Source organism: Motacilla alba, chromosome 2 (assembly GCF_015832195.1).
Source record: "Motacilla alba alba isolate MOTALB_02 chromosome 2, Motacilla_alba_V1.0_pri, whole genome shotgun sequence".
NCBI lineage: Eukaryota > Metazoa > Chordata > Aves > Passeriformes > Motacillidae > Motacilla > Motacilla alba.
Genome location: NC_052017.1, coordinates 28,956,091 through 28,972,829, shown reverse-complemented (window position 1 = coordinate 28,972,829; position 16,739 = coordinate 28,956,091). Strand labels below are relative to the sequence as shown.

The following is a 16,739-nucleotide window of genomic DNA, read 5'->3' as shown; positions in this document are numbered from 1 at the left end:
TTCCACTCTCGAAAGAAATCATTGCAAGATGTCCACGGATTGGGTGGAGATGGGGAAAAGAGATAGTCTTTGAACTGTCCAACCTGGTTATTAGTAGAAGAAAAGGAAATCCTAAAATGGTTCTCCTGGAACAAACCCCTAGAAATGTTCAGGGAAGACCTTGCCAGACTAAGAAAGGAAGTTGGCTATTGTTAGGGCCATTCTAAAAGTATTTACTCATTGTATTGTCTTTTCTGTATGTAAATAATAGGGAGTGTATTCCATGTGGATTTTGTAAACTTCTAAAGTACTTTTTGAAAGGGCACAACATTACTGGCATTCTTTTTCAAACATGTGTGAAGCATTTTAGTATCCTCTGTAGCAGGGAAGTGGAGTCAGCTGTAGCAGTTTAGCAATATTTTGGCATAGGTCAGGCAAAGTCCTTCGAGGCAAAATGTCTAGACTGATTTGGGGATTTTCCTGTGGCTTCATTCTTTGTTAAAATCATCAGTGTCTGTCAAATTATTATTGCCAGGAGCAAGAAGCGATTAGATGAACGGTAGTAGACAAATTGTTGACTAAAACCTTGGCAACTTTGGGAGACAGGGTCAGATTCAGAAAAAGGGCTGAATGATCAAGATATAAGTGAGACAAAATTTGGGCCTTTAATTCTAGTGCTGGAATCCTGAAAAAAACACTGCTCATCTGCTTGCCAAGACTAAAGATATCTGAATCTTGAAGGCACCTCAACCTTTATTTTTAACATTCACCAAACATGAAACTTTGTGTATCAAGGCATGTAAGTTGTCACCAAGGTTTACCAACTTAATATTTTATCTCCTGTAAGCATTCATTTGGGGATCATTTTTTTGTCTGATTCTCTTCCATCCTGCGTTACTGGTATGGGTCAGACCTGTTCATTTTTGTAGTGTAAAAGCTCTGAAAAAGAGATCACCATTGTTTGAAACATATGACAAATAGTGCATAGAATATATGTTTCGTCATAAGTTGTACTGAGTTGTTTCTTGGCCTTTGTCTTTTTAAAATAAGCATCAGGAATCTTTTATTAAGTGTATTGTATTGTAAGGATGATCATTTATATTCAAAATTCATTCTTATTCAAATGGATTTTGCAGTTCCTGTATGCTGTGTGCGTGTGTGTAGGTCCAGTTCCTTTTCCACATCCCCATGCTCTGGTCACCCACTTTACTTTTGTAGTTTATAGTTATATGTTCAGGTCTTATAAATATATGCCATGTATTATAAATATATGCCATGTAACACCATTATTGTGTTTGTCCTAATTCTGCATTCCAGTTTGTGTCTATAGGTATTCTTCCTTCTCATTAAAGGTATTCTGAAATACTGAATCAAGAAGTGATTTGTGAATTAGGCAAGAGCTGGCTAGACTAATAGTAATCTTGTAGTATGATTTGTATGAAGACAGCACTACAAACCAATGTTCTTTGTATGGAGTCTTAAAGGCAGCATTCTTCCATTTTTCCATCTGCCTATATAACAGGTAATTACAGTTTTAGTGTAACTGCCTACTTGATTGGTCCAAGTAAGCTGGATACTCAGCTGAATAGTTTTTTGAAATTCCTAGCCCTAGTTTTAATTATTGGTGTACTACTTGTATGAAGATGGCAAATATCTGTGACTTTTCCAATGTACAATCTAAGCATATGAAATAATCTAACAAAAGGAAGCCTTTCTGATTTTTCATTGGTCATTAGGATTTTAGATATAATGGTTTGACAAGGAAATCTGTGTACTACTTAATGTTAGGAGGTAATCTATTTCTTTTTACATGAGAAATTTCACATTATCAACAGCACCCTTTCATTGTTGTGGTCCATTTCAGCTTTGATTTTATGACTTGTTTTAGTCACATTTTAAAAAATTGTTTATTTGGAACCTCAATAGAATGTGAGTTCTGTTCCATTTAATGCACACTGAAAGCTGATAATTTTTTTCTTTTTTTGATGCAAAATTGCTACGGCGCTAATTTTTTAATAAGGCAGTTTTGCAGGGGTTCTGCCTTTGTCCGTTCATTGTCAGGCTGATGCATGCAGACTGTTTAACTACAGTGCTGTCAACCTCACCTAAATGAATATCCTAATTTGTATAGTCTGTGGGTTGTAGCTCTGAGATATTTTCCAGAGAGATATGCTATTCCATCTAGCATCTTTTTAACCTGACATCTTTGCCCTGAGGAGCAGGGAGGAATAAATACTTTTTCCTATCCTTAAAGCCTACCCAATTCTAAAGAATACTTTTCAGGGTAAATATGCTAAAATAAATTTTGTTAGTAATGCTTTCTTTTATTCAAAAAGTGAAGCTAGATTGGTGGTCTGGAGAAAACTGTGCTAGTTTAGATAGCTCTGTACTTGATTAGTTCTTTGGCGCAATGGTAGAGCCAGGATATTGTCTGAATCCCCACCTTGCCCTAATTAAATTCTGCCACAAGAATGTTTGGAGAGATTCTAATGCCTTACACAAGAAAAAAAAAAGGATTTTTGCTAATGGGATAATTACTTCCATTTTATGTCACTCCTCATCCTGTAGGATCTCAAAGAACTTTGCAAATTCGCATATTAGCTCTTGGAACTGTTTGCTGAAGTGGTGCAAAGCTTCCACTCCATGGGTGAAATTTGGCATCTCTATGGCACTGAAAAGGCATTTTGTCTTCAGATAAAATTTGGAAGGTGTATGTTAAGAAGACACAATGCAGATATTCAAGTTGGAAGTTAGATTGGGTTATGAGAATACTGTGGTGTTACTGGCTTTACCTTGGTAAGTGTCCTGAATCCATGGGAATCACCTGTTTGGCACAGGCTCAGAAAATGCTGAATACTGAATGAGGATCCTGGTACCCTGTGTATGGGAGAGCACCCACCTAAATTGTCATCTGCTGCTTGTTCTGAGAGTAACAAAGAAGACCAGGTAGTGAAGCTAGAGGTTTTAATCTCTTATTATTGACAGTTTGGTGTATTGAAAGGCATGGAAAAGGACCATTTATGATCTTGCATAATTCAAGAGGTGATTTATCTGAAGTAAATTGTTCCAAGAATGAACAATCTTATCTGTTAAAAAAATTTAAAATTTAAATATTCATTTTAGCTTGGCCTGAATTTGGCTCACCTTTGCGTCCAACCTAGATTAAATTATCTGTTGGTTTCTTAATTTTATAATGTGACGTATTTAGACATCTCTTTATTGGGAGAATGTGAACAATTACTTCTTCAGATATTCTTACAATAACCTAAATAATCTGTATTTTCTATATTAGGGCAAGATTTTTCTTGTCTTTGTCTTGTGCAAATAATTCTTTCCCAAGTGTTTTTCCAATTTGCAAGATAATTTAAAAAGTGTAAACAATGAGTCCTAACACAGAGTTTTGGCTACTACTCTTGTCACATAGATTATTGCCATTTTCTTATTTCTTCATGTTGTAATTAAAATATGGGTACATATTTAGTGTACTTGGAAGCAACAACATGAGTACCAAAATATTGCAATAAGCAATCAGGAAGCGTTCAGGGGTTTAATGGCACATTGCCAGGAAATCATGGCATGTATGGAGAAGGCACTTGCAGTTACTGCATTAAAAGATTTTGGGGTATAGATACAGATCTGTATAAAAAAAAAAGGCTTGCTTAATTCTGTTAGGGAATAAACTTCTGTATCTTTGTTCTCTTCACTACTACTGCATCTGGATGTTTGTCACAACAGTTTTAATAATTAGCTACAGTAAAAATAGTTTCAGAGATGAGATAATCTGGTTTACGTTGATCTCAGTGTTTCCTCATTCATGTTTCCTCCTTCTGTTTGCTGCTTCTGCTGGCATAGTGCTGTAGGCTGAGTGCTTGCTGCAAATCCACTGTTGGATTCAGCAATTTTTGGTTTCACTGGTAATGAGCGTGGCAAAAAAGTCTTTATAAAATATGATAAAAATAGGCTAATTCAAGTTCAGTGAGAGCTTGTGTCTACTTCTTTTCTTAACTCAGTAAAATGTTCCTGATGATGAATGTTCATGATGTATTCTGGCACTTCAGCAGTGGAAACTTGATTTGCCAGCATCTGGAAAAATCCTAAAGCTCTGCTATTGTTGATTAGTTATGCATTTTAAGGGCAAGTGTTCTGATATTGCTACAGAATAGATTTACATGGGAGAATAAAATGGAGACTCTGCTGACATTGGAAAAAGTGCTAAAGATTACACAGTCAAGGGTTACGGAAGTGAAAATGCTGGCTCTACACAAGCTCTACACAGAAGATAGCTGTGTAAAGGAGCATATCTGAAAATTTCCTTTCAGTTCATGCATAAAAGAATATTGTTTTGTGTCATTATAAACTAAGGAATGATGGAAATATAAGAAAATAACAGTCCTGTATTGAACCTTTTTTTAATCTGTGCTAGTTCTGTTGTATGGTTGCTGGTTCCCATATAAAGATACAGTAAATTAGTGTTCAAAGTATTGTACTGGAAGCTAGTAAGCACATGGACTATTACTAAATACCAGGGAGACACAGGCTGCATAGCTGCTCTTTTCTCTAACCTCTTATTCTATGTTTACACCTTGCATTTTAGGATGTAGTAGTATTTTTCAAAATGTTTTCAAAGAAATTTGGGGGGAAGAGGAAGAAGACTTAGTGTAATGCTAAAATCTGTATCTCGTTCCACTCGTAGCACTTTATTCAAACATCCACTCTTGGAAAACAAACAAAAAAAACTACCCACAAAAAAGTGTCCCCAAAACTACCTATTGGAATGCCTTTGAATATTCAACAGTACAAAAGCATTTTTAAGTAACATATTTCCTTCTGTGTTGTTTAAAGAGCTAAACTATTATGTTTTCTTTCTTTTGTGGATATGTTTTGTGCCAATATTTCCAGCTGTTTCCATCATTTCAAATCTGTGGTCTGAGACTTAAACTATGTCTATTGTTTCACAAAGCTATGTGTGCATGTCAAGTTCAGTTAACTGTACACTGTCAAACTTATGTTAAAAAGGCTTTCAGTAATAAAGGGGCTTTAGAAAGAGTAAGAGTTTTAAACAGATTTTTGTATTGTTAATTGAATCTAGACATACACTGAATTACATACAGAAGACTTAGAATGAGAATGGTTGTATACCTGGGTCAGTAAGAATTTTCTTCACAAATATTCTGGATTTCTTGTAGAATCATAGAATATCCTGAGTTGGAAGGGACCATTAGGATCACTGAATCCAACTCTTGGCCCTGCAGAGGACATCCCCAGTAGTCCCACCACCTAACAGCATTGTTGAAATGTTTCTTTAACACTGCCAGGCTTGGTGCTGGATTGCTTCCTTGGGGAGCCTGCTCCTTTCCTCTGGATGAAGAATCACTTCCTACTATCCAACCTAAACCTGCACTGATACAGCTTCAGGTCATTCCCTTGGGTCTTGTCACTGATCACCACTGAGAAGGGATCAGTGTCTGCCCCTCTGCTTCCTCATGTAAGGAAGTTGTAACTGCAATGAGATCTCCCTTCACTCTCTTCTTCTCCAGACTGAACAGACCAAGTGACCTCAGCCCCTCCTCATACAGCTTCCCCTCAAGACCCTTCAGCATCTTTGTTGCCCTCCTTTGGACACTCTGTAATAGTTTAGTGTCTTTTTTATGTTGGGGCACTCTAACACTGCCCCCAGCACTCGAGGTGAGGCCGCACCAGTGCAGAGCAGAGCGGGACAATCCCTGCCCTTGACCAGCTGGTGATGCTGTGCCTGATGCAGGATGGTTTTTTATAGGTGCTCTCTAATAATGCTTAATTTGTTAACTGAATTTCTAGAAGCTTTTGAATTCTGCACTTTTAATATGGGTTTAAAATTTCACATGTGAAGATGTTTAGCATGAGATGGTATATAAACAGCTGGCCTTGTGCTGCTACTTCATTTCATTGTTCTCCTCTGACATCAGTGTATCAGACTTGGAGAACAGTACACTCTGACAATATGTTTAGGCTGAAACAATTACAGATAATTAGACTGGTTAATGTCATGATATACAAGTGTTAGTGAAATATGTTTTTAATTATTACTTTGCTTTCTGTCATATTTCATCCCTTGAAGCAAGCAATACTCTCAAGATGCCTTAGCCCATTTCTGGAACTTCTCCACTCCCAACTAATTATATGTGATTAATACCTTGCTAAAAATTTGCAATTGCTTAGTTTTGTCCTAGTTGCATTACTTACCCATATATTTTAAAATGTTATAATTCAAGTAAATTCTTTCACAGCTGAATTTATTTCTGAAATTTTCTCTTCCATTCTGAAGCAAAAATAAAAAATACATGAGGTTTTTTTAATCTATATGTTGTTCACATTGGTGGAAAATTGTTTGCGTTGTACCAGAAAATTTTCTTTCAAAACAAAATGAAAGAAGGAAACATTTTGGTAATAAATATTTGGAATTGAAAGTTACTAGGCCATTTCTTGTTTTACTGGCATTTTATCTTTGTACTTCTTTACTTGAGGGATCACTGCATTTTAATGTATTTTGGAGATGATAGAGTTCCCTATTCCTTTGTCTTCTTTATTGACCTTTTTTGTATCCTGTTTATTTAAATTTCTGCTTAATGTAAAAATGTTCCAAAGTGGTTTTTTGAAATCCTTTCCTTTTTAAGTTACTCTATGTTCTTGTGTCCATTTTGTTTTGTAACTCAAACTAAAAAACTGTAAAGAACAGTAACATTTAAAGTACTTTTCTAAGTTGGCTGGCAAACTAAAATGTCAGAATTCACTGATTTAAATAATATAAAAGTGATACCTATGTTTTTTCCTAGGATGTCTGTGTGTATGAGTATTGCAATTCAGATGTGTAATGCAAATGAATTCCTTGAATTTCACTGATACATTATAAAACAAGAATAGAAACTAAAAATTTTCTTCATCGGTTTAATCAACTTCTTCAGGAAGTTAATAAAAAGAATGGCAGGTTGTATTGCAGTACTCTCTTTTGGTTCTTTAATCCACTGAAATTTTTACATGCTTGACAATTTTGATTTCTTGAATCCCGGAGGGGACTGGAAATTACTGAGGACAGTATCTTTGAAACATGAATTTGTAGATTTGTGGTTAAATTTGACACAGTGGAATTGTTTGTAAAGAAAAGGTTATGTATTGCAGAGCTAATTGTCATTCTTTAAGGACTTCACTGGCATTTTGTTTGAGGTTGGTTGAGGTGATAATACCCTAAGTGCATTAATAAGATGTTTCACAGAAGCTTTTACTGAAGACTCTTGAAGGAAATGTAAAGATTTGGGATAAGATAAAGGACTTACCAGAGTAGATTATTTGTTAAAAGATAAGAAACAGGGTCAAGTGCATGATCAGTTTTCATTGCAGTAAATCACCACTGGAATTTTATGATGGTCTGTACTGAGTCCTCTGCAGTTTTTTTGTTCACAAATAATTTGAAATAGGGAGTGGATGTGTGCATTATTTTCTGCATAGTAGAGATGAGGGCTAACTGTGAAGGTTTGTAGAAGGTTATTGTGGTAAAATTCATGGGTAAGTATAGATAAATGGAGGACAAAAGGGTTGATCAAAGTTTTGAATTAGTTTCCACACATGAAATGACTGAATAGATATTGATCTCTTTATCTGTGGAAAGATGTGAGATGTGGTGGAACATTTTGAAGAGTTGAGAAGGTGGTTTTTCTGTCAGAATAACAGAGCATGTGATGAAAAGAGCGATGAATGAGATACTCCCTGCTGCAGTTGCTAAAAAATACTGCTATTCAAAAAATAATTGAGTAAATTTAGTTATCCTGTTGTTCACTGAGTGCTGTTAAGGCGGTTGCTTCTGGTTCAGTGTGTCCCTCAGGGACTTTTTATTATAGGGATTTCTGAAGCCAGAATAATAGCTTTATATGAGGCAAAGGGAGCATTCTGGGAAAATAAGAACATATTATTGCCTTGTTCTTTCTTACTTGTTGTTGACAACTCACTCTGAAATAGAGACTGGATAGTGGGCTAGCCAGCCTGTGATCTTCTCAAATACCTCCTTTTTTAAAAATAAAAGATGTTATCTTAAGTTATCCTTGTTACATGGAATTTGTGTTTCTGGATGGACTGGTAATTTAGCAATATGAAAAGAGTAGAACTTTCTTATCCTAGGCTAATTCATCTTGAGGTAGTCCTGACTGATAAGCTCCCAGTTCCTGCTTTTCTACCTATGTTTTGACTCAGAAGATTCTTCTCCCTACTCAGTTTTTCATTAATGAGGTTCTTATAATCAGTATCAATAGGAAGCCAAACTGCTTGGGAAGGGTGTGTCAAGAACATAATATCTTTTCTAGATGACTAAAAGGTAGATAAACCTTTGTTTGGTGTGGTTTGATTTTTGGGTTTTTTTTATCAGTAAGGCTCATGTAGCAGCATAGGACTGCTATTTTCTGTGCAGATAACTGGAGAAAAAGATAGAGGGAATCTCATAAGGAATATGGAGGTTCTTAGTTACTGCCATCCCTTTTTTGATGCTGCAATAACCAAAACAGCCCTTGAAGAGTCATGTTTCTACATCTATTAAATTGTTCCTGTATGCTAAATGTTTGTCACTGGAAGGTCAGAGGTGTCTATTGGTGAGTCATCTCTCAACTGCATCAAGAATTTCTTTATACATGTAACTTCTCATTCATTTATTTAACAATGTAAAGGTTTAGCAAGGTACTTGCCGCACCTAAGTGAATTAATCTGTGCTTATGAAGTGTTTATTTACTTCTGTAGGACTTTGCTGAATAGTCACAATTTGGCATAAGCTTCTTGGAACAGTTTTATTTCTGATCCATGCTGAACCTATGTGCCTAATACAGATGTATTACTGTGGCTAGGACTGTTGAGATGTAAGGTTTCATTAATGAAAGAAAATGTGTTATTGCTTAGAAGTATCTAAGACTAATTTAGTATATTTTTTCTTTTTTCATTACTACAGTGCACAGACTATGACCTGGATTATGGAACTGAATGTTTGCATCTGGCTCTGAAATACTGTAAAACAAATGCCAAACTTGTTGAAGGAACAGCTGACCTCTGGAAGGTAAAGACAATAATAATATCTAGTTCTATATATTTTTTTTAAAAATAATAAAATTTGCATATTACCATAAAAATTCAGATGTGTTTTAAATTGTAATTTTGGCTTTCTGTTTCATTTTTCAGAATTGGTTCTGTCTGGGCTCTTTTTAGGGCTCATTATTGTAGAGAGATTTGGGCAGGTGTTACTTGAGATATTCAATGAAGACAGCATTTTCCTGTAAACAGGAAAAACATCTGGGTATTTGAATGGACCTGAGAATCTCTAAAACTATAAATCTGTAATCTCCAAAACTAAGAATTTTCTTTTATAATATGGGCTTTCCTGTACTATTTCTATATCTTTTGTCTATTTTCCTCCACTTTTTCTGTAATGAGACCACTTTTTTTTAATCATGCCAAATACCTGGTTATAAACGATTTTATTTTTAGAGTGGTTCATTACATTCAGTAACACTGTAATATTTATGACCTCTTCAAAAAATCTTTTAAATTTTTTTAGACATAATTTACCTTGTCTGGTAATCTGGTAGGTTCCTGATGAATGACAAAGCAGCTCTGTTTACAGATGCCAAAGCATATGTCCCTTCTACTTCAAAGTATTGCATATCATTGATTTGGATGGTGGGACATTATTCATTTTTAGTAGCTGTTGCGTCAAGCAGTTTTAAAGTTTTTTGTATTTTATTTTATTTATTTTATTTTATTCATTACCACATTGAAGGAGCTGGAAGCTCAAATCACTGCATCTGTCTTTGACAGTAAATTTCCTCCAATGAGACATTATTTTTCTAATAGTATAACCATAAATCTTCAAATCTTTCATGAAAAAGAAAGGCAATTTCCTGAATCTGCAGTGCAAGTTTCCTGTGCAATTTAACAGCAAAATTTATTTGTGCATTGGTTGCATACAAAATTTCTTTTGATACCTTGTTGGGGATATATAGTCTTTCTGAAACGGCATATGGTCTGTTTTACTATTTAGTCTTCTGAGGGACAGATTATGTCATGCATATTTACATTACACAATTTTTTGGATGGTTTCATTGTGCATATTGCAAAGCATGGTACTTATGTGAAGGGTAGCAAAATAACCACTAATGCTCATTTAGCTCATTATAGTGTTCATCTGGTTCTTTGTTATCTGTAGATACTACTGGTGTCCAGCAGATAAATGTAGCTTAGAATGACAGAATAATTAAGTCTTAATGAAATAGAAAGATGTCATCTGGTCCTACACCTTGCTGAAAGTGGGACCAGGTTAGTTATATTAGGCAGTTCAGGGCCTTGTCCAGCTAAGTTTTTAATATCTCCAAAAAGGGAAATTTCACAGGCTCTCTCAGGAAGACAATTCTAATGAGTATCACCTTGTATGGGGGCTTTTTTCATAATATTTCATCAATATTTCCCTTAATCCCTCTTGCACTGGGAAAGGAAGAAAGGCCAACAGAAAGCTCTGCAAGAAAAGTCCAATTTATTCTTCACTATGGCCATTAATTAACCCTTCCCCACCTTCCATCTTCTGTAATTTGGGCTGAACAAGCCAAGTTCTCTCACGCCATCTTAGCAGTCTTCTACTGGCTTCCTCCTGTTATTCTTTGTGTTGTACCGGTGGAGCCCAAAGCTAAAAGCAGCACTCTAGCCTGTTCTCTGAAGGGTCAAATACAGGGGAATAATCCCTATATTACCTGTAATAAGTACTACTTCTGTGCTGATACAGCCCTGTTGGATTCCTTTTCTCCACTGCTCCCCACTGCTGACTCATGCTCAGCTTTTCCAGAAGGTCCTTCTCTCTAAAGCTGTTTTCTGTATTTCAGCATCAGCATGGACTGCTGCTGCCCAGGGTAGTTTTGTTCCAGATGCAGGATTCTGTGTTTATGTTTGTTATAGACCACAAAGTTTCTCTCAGCTCCTTTATCCAGGTTTTCAGGATCTTTCTAAGTTACTATTGGACCCTTGAGCATATTGAATGAATACTTGTTCATTTGTTATCATCTACTACTTTTCTGAGGGTATTTCTCCTTTCTCAGGTTGTTAAGAAAGATATTAGTATTGTCCCCAGTATCATGCCCCAAGGAATAGCACTAGTAACCAGTCCCCAGTTTCATTTGGACTTGAACTTGTACACATCTGTTATAAAAGGGACTTGTTGAAGTGTCACTGTCACCTACAACACTGTTTATGAAAAAGTTAAACATTCTGTTGCTGTAAACTTTATAGCATGTGGGATCCATTGCAGTAGCACTGACTTGAAAGAGGCCTATAAACATTTGGAAAATTATAACATGTGGAAAGGGAAGTCCTCTCCCTATGCAGGAAAGAGCAGCAGAGATATAAACTGACTGCAACTCCCGTTCCCATCCTCATGTGCCACTGGGGAGAAGGTGGGGGAAATTGGGAGTAAAGTTGAGCCTGGGAAAAAGGGAGGGGTACTGTGAAGAAGTTTTAATATCTGGTTTTATTTCTCTTTATCCTACTCTGATTTGATTGGTAATAAATTAAACTAAATTAAACTAATTTCCCTGAGTTGAGTCTGGTTTGTATGATCTCTCCCTGCCAGTATCTTGACCCATGAGTTTTTTGTTATGTTTTCTCTCCCCTATCCACTTGAAGAGGGGAATGACTGAGCAATTTTGGTGGGCACCTGGTATTCATCCAAGGTCAACCCAGCACAATCTCAGTGTTGACAGTGTTGTGCAGAGTGTGACAGTAGCAAGAGCACCCATTTATGTGCAGGCACTGTGCTGCAGGCGGTGCAGAGCAGTGAATATTTTACATAAACACAAAGATGCTGGTGCCAGGCCATTGAAGTACCTCCTCGCATCCTGTGCCCTGTCTAATTTTGTAGCTAAAAGTTGTTGATGTCTTCTGGGGCTTGTAAAGACATTAAAAGTGGAAGGCATAAAAATGACAAGGTCTGTAAAATATTACATTGTTTCTGCAGAAAATACTCATTTCAGTTTAGAGCCTACGGAGCAATACAGCTCCTTCTTGAATAGCACCTGGTGTTGATCACTCTGTACCAAGGTGTTTGGCAGGTGACCTAGAGCAGTACTATTAAAGAACAGTCATGCTCAGTCTGCAGTTCCATGAAGTGCAGAAGACTATCAGTTTTCTTAAGTGGTGTTTGGTTAAAAAATGATATGGAACTATTGTTGTTACTAATCAGCTCTCAGAAACACAATTTTCTTTCCTTAGCTGTCATAATAATGTAATTTGTAATATATTGTTTTTATTTTCTGCTAAGTTTTTAATGCTGAGCTAAATGAAATTTCATATGCCAAGGACTGATATTCTTTCAATGGCTCCAGTCCTATATTTCCAACACAAAGCAAAGGGATATTCTATCCAGATAAATAAGAACTGAAATAAATAATCATTGTTCAGGTGAGGTTTCAGAGGATGCATAGCCAGAAGGACTGCAGTCAATTAACAGTTTGACAGTTTCATCCTATGTGGACCCTGAATCTTTAAAACAGATCAGATATTTGTAAGAATTCAGTTTATGCATGTGGTGCGCAACCTACATAACATTAAATGACTCAAAGCTGTGGGAAAATGTTGTGGGTGTTTATATATTATCCTCTTGAATTAACACTAATTATTCTACCTGAGCACTTGCGCATTAGGGAGAGTAACATTTCAAAGTTGTTGTTGGAGCTAAAGCAGGAGATAGTTTTTTTTTTTATTTTCTGGGAACAAATTTAAAAATTAAAATCACTTTTTGTAGTGAAAACAGCCAAGTAATTCAAATTACTTCAGTGTTATAAATATTCATAAGTTCTATTTTAAAGACAGCTATTATATAGCTAATTATAAGATAGTTGGGATCACGATCGCAAAAAAAAAAAGAAACAAAGTCTCTATCAACACCACATTTTCAGTTTCTCTGTGTTTGATACCTTGGAAGTAAAAATAATTTAAATACTCTAAATAGTCTAAAAATTAACTAACAGAATGTGTTTGTTGTACTATAATATGTGTGTGTATTGTAGATAAAAAATTCAGTATAATAACACTTTTTAAAAATTATGACAGATTTATAGGCAATGTTGACAGAGTGAAAATTCCTCACTATTTTTAAAAAGCAACAGATTATTTTCTAATCCTACAGAATTATCCCATACAAAGGAGCTCTGTACGATGTCACAGTGTAAGAGGGGAAAAATTTCATTAAACTGAAATGCAGTGCATTTTTGTATGTGTGTGATCATAACCTTGTATTTATCGTGTAAAGAGTTGTATTTTTGAATTTAATGTACATTTTTGTAAGTCTGAACCACTCATCAAACTAAATCAGTTTGAAGAAGACTTTTAAACATCACATGGAAGTAATTTTGGGGAATAATTTCTAAAACAACATCTTCCCAGGTAGTGAAAAATGGTAGTCTGATAATTAACAAAAATAGACACACAGAAAAACCAAGTCATCTGCTGATTTTTGAGGCTTTATTAAGTTACAATAGATTGTCAATTATACAGAAAAGTAGAGATGTTTAATAAGTAAGACTGTTCTGCTGTTGCTAAAAGCAGGTCATGTTTTCATGTTTTGTGAATGTGAGGTATTTGTGTTGAGTTTTAATATTTGGCCTAATCATATTCTTGATTGCAGTAATAACATTCTGAAAATCTTGGATCACTGTATGTTCAAGAGGACAAATTAAAATTAATATTTTCATATGAAAAATGAGAATTTGAGTAATTGGGAGTCTGTGAGTTTGATATTGATCAACAAAACAAAAGGGTGCACTGCTACAGGCAAAACCTGATCAATAAAGAGTTATGGGATTAAAGTAATTAATGTCAGCCAACATGGAATTTATTTATTTTGTGAAATTGACTTCAAGACTTTATTACAAGACTGTAATCTTGGCTGATAAAGATGGTAGTGCTGATACAACATACAACTGGCAGAAGTTTGACTTGTTACTACATGATGTCTTAATTAAAAATAGGATGACTGTAATTGTACTAGTTCTTATTAAATAGATGAAAAATTAGATAATTGATATATTTCAAAAGATAATTCTCACCAGTTTCTGCAGAAACTGTTATTGTGTCTAAGGTATTTAACAGTTTAAATCTGGCAAAGATTAAAGGATCTGCAGGCAAAGATTTAAGGATCTGTAAATAAAAGTATAATTGATGGGAAGTAACCTATTTATAAGGATTACTTAGAAAACATTTGCAACAAAGAGTATGCTTTTCATTGCAGCTAAATATAAAGGACTGATTTTAAAAACAAATGAAGTATAGGTCTTATTTAGTGCATTGTTCTTGGAAGGCAGTGACTTTAAATGTGGTGTAGGCATCCCAAAGGATAGGAAGTTTACACTGTGTGTGGGTAAAATACTGTATGTCAGAGAAACAAAAATAGGAAATTAGAAAAGAGATGTTCAAGTATTACAAGTGCATCTAGAATACTATAGAGAAATCTGGGTTCAAGCTCTGTGCAACTGTTATAAATAAGGAACATTCATGGAATTGAATTTAACATCTTAGTCAAATTGAAAGAGGAGTAGAGAAACTCTTCCTCCTTGACTGGTAATGGGTGGTTGCAGATGATATCTGGAAGGGTTTTTCTGTGAACTCTGCAATTTTCACAAAACTTATAGGAGCTCCTATCTGAAATTATCCCTTAGGATAAAAGATTTGGAAAGAATTACAAATGAAGCGTGTTAATATGGTCTTTGTTGACTTATTTCTCTAGAAAACAAACCATTTACTGATGTCTGTCTCAGAATTTCAGAAGAGATTTTTTAAAGGTTTATTCTTAAGTTTTTATTCTCCTCTGTTGTTTTCTTGAAGACTGCACCTACCATTTTTTTAGATCAGACTGTTTAAAAATATTTTTGCACCTCAAAGAGACCGTAAATGTTAGGATGTGAGACTATTTCTAACAGACTTTAATCTTGTTTCTTGATAGGTTTTGAGATTATAATCTGTTACATTTTGCTGAAAGTTCAGTATAAAGACCCTCTAGAATCTGGTGAATAGAACCTTTGCAGCAAAATCAGTCACTCAGTTTCTCACTCTATCCTTAAATCTAATTTCAAGACATTGCTTCTTCCCAATACTACGTAGAAATGTAAATGTCTGTATGTAAAGTCAGCCTCCAAACATTTATCAGGGTAGATTAATTCTCTGGCTGCTCCTCTTGCAGGACAAACTGTAGGGAAGTAAGTTAGTTTTTCATTTTAAAAGAATATAATGCAGTGGGAAATCATGAGAAAAAGAATATAATATATTTAAAAGAATATAATGCAGTGGGAAATTTGTGTCTGACGATAATCCAGAGCTAATTTATGAGATTGAAAGGAAAGTGGTTACAAGAATCCTTATGTTAAAATCAAGTAATCACTTACTTGGAGACTAATATGCTGATACTGTCAGTGGTGTCCTGCTGAAAGATTTACCTTGCAGCACTAAAGCTTTTGGAATCCTGTTCAGTTCATTTCAAAAAGAAAGAAAAAAATTTATTCAGACTCAGGAGAAAAAAAAATTCAGAAAGTCCAGTAAAATTTTATCTAGCATAAAATGAATTTACAGTAAAAACATTAAATTTACAGTAAAAACAGTAAATTTACAGTAAAAACAAATACAAGTATTTAATACTCATGTCAGTTCAAGCCACTGCTTGTCACTGTGAAGGCATTGCTAGCAAAGACTATAATGTCCTGGGTAGACGCTGACTTTAATTTTCTGTGATTTTATTTGCAAAGCCTATTGCGACTGTCAGGCATCATGAGGGTATAAAGACAGTTATGAAGAGTGTTTTTGCAAGTACCAAGTAAATATTCAGCATCTTATTGTTAATATAACTTGATCTGATTAATGTCTTCAAGAAGAATTTGATGTTTATTAATTCTCTGAAAGCTCACACTGTTTACTTGTAGTCTCACTGACTCCCACTGGTTATTTGGACTCTCATTAACAATAATGGTATTGCACTACTGAAAGATTGCACCTATATTAGTAAAAGCAATAACAAGGTTTCTCCCTGGCTGTCAATTTTATATTCCCAAGTCCTGTTAAAAATTAATCTATTTGCAGTGAAATTGGAGTAGAATGAATGTGTAAAAAAATAGATGTGTTATCATGTTTTCGTGATTTTTTCAAGGATTGGAAATACTTTTAGATTTCAAATGAGTTCTAAGTAGATCTGAATGTTTGGGAAAGAGGTTTTCTCAAGTCTCCAGTAGTTTCTGCAACTTCTGTTCTCATAAATTGCGAGTGATATTTTACCAAAATTAAGAAATTGACAGTATCACTTGTTTATGGTGTTTAAAATGTAAAGAATTGCCTTCAGGGCATTGTTTTATTGGTTTTACATTCCTTCCTGCTGTGTTAAATCTAATGAGGCTTGTCTGTCCTTTAGGTGACCTACAAGCGGGATCTGTATGCAGCTGAATCAATCATTAAGGGTACGTGTTTGTCCTTGTGACTGTCAGTTTGCATATTCCTGATTCTAATTAAGAACTTTGTGTGTGATAGTTTGAAATGTCTTTAAGAAAAGTTATATGATGGATAAAATGTGCTTAGGCAAGTTGTTTTAGCTTGTTTACTGGAATCTTTCTATTAGGCATATTTATCTTTATTTACTTCTCTCAGAATACAGAACCTTATAAAAAGCTGTGTATATTACAGTCAAATAGAGATTAATTTTGAAGGGCCTTATAAGGAATAAGCAATTTTTT

The 16,739-nt window shown here is 34.9% G+C and overlaps 1 protein-coding gene across 2 annotated transcripts in view; it reads left to right on the top strand.

The window, feature by feature from the left end:
* CRPPA (CDP-L-ribitol pyrophosphorylase A) overlaps window positions 1-16,739 on the top strand; it is a 107,290-nt gene that overhangs the window by 30,470 nt on the left and 60,081 nt on the right. For both annotated transcript variants that reach the window (XM_038126986.1, XM_038126987.1), the window contains exons 4-5: window positions 8,942-9,046; window positions 16,421-16,466. In XM_038126986.1, the coding sequence (XP_037982914.1) occupies window positions 8,942-9,046; window positions 16,421-16,466 (151 nt within the window). The remainder of the gene's footprint in view (window positions 1-8,941; window positions 9,047-16,420; window positions 16,467-16,739) is intronic.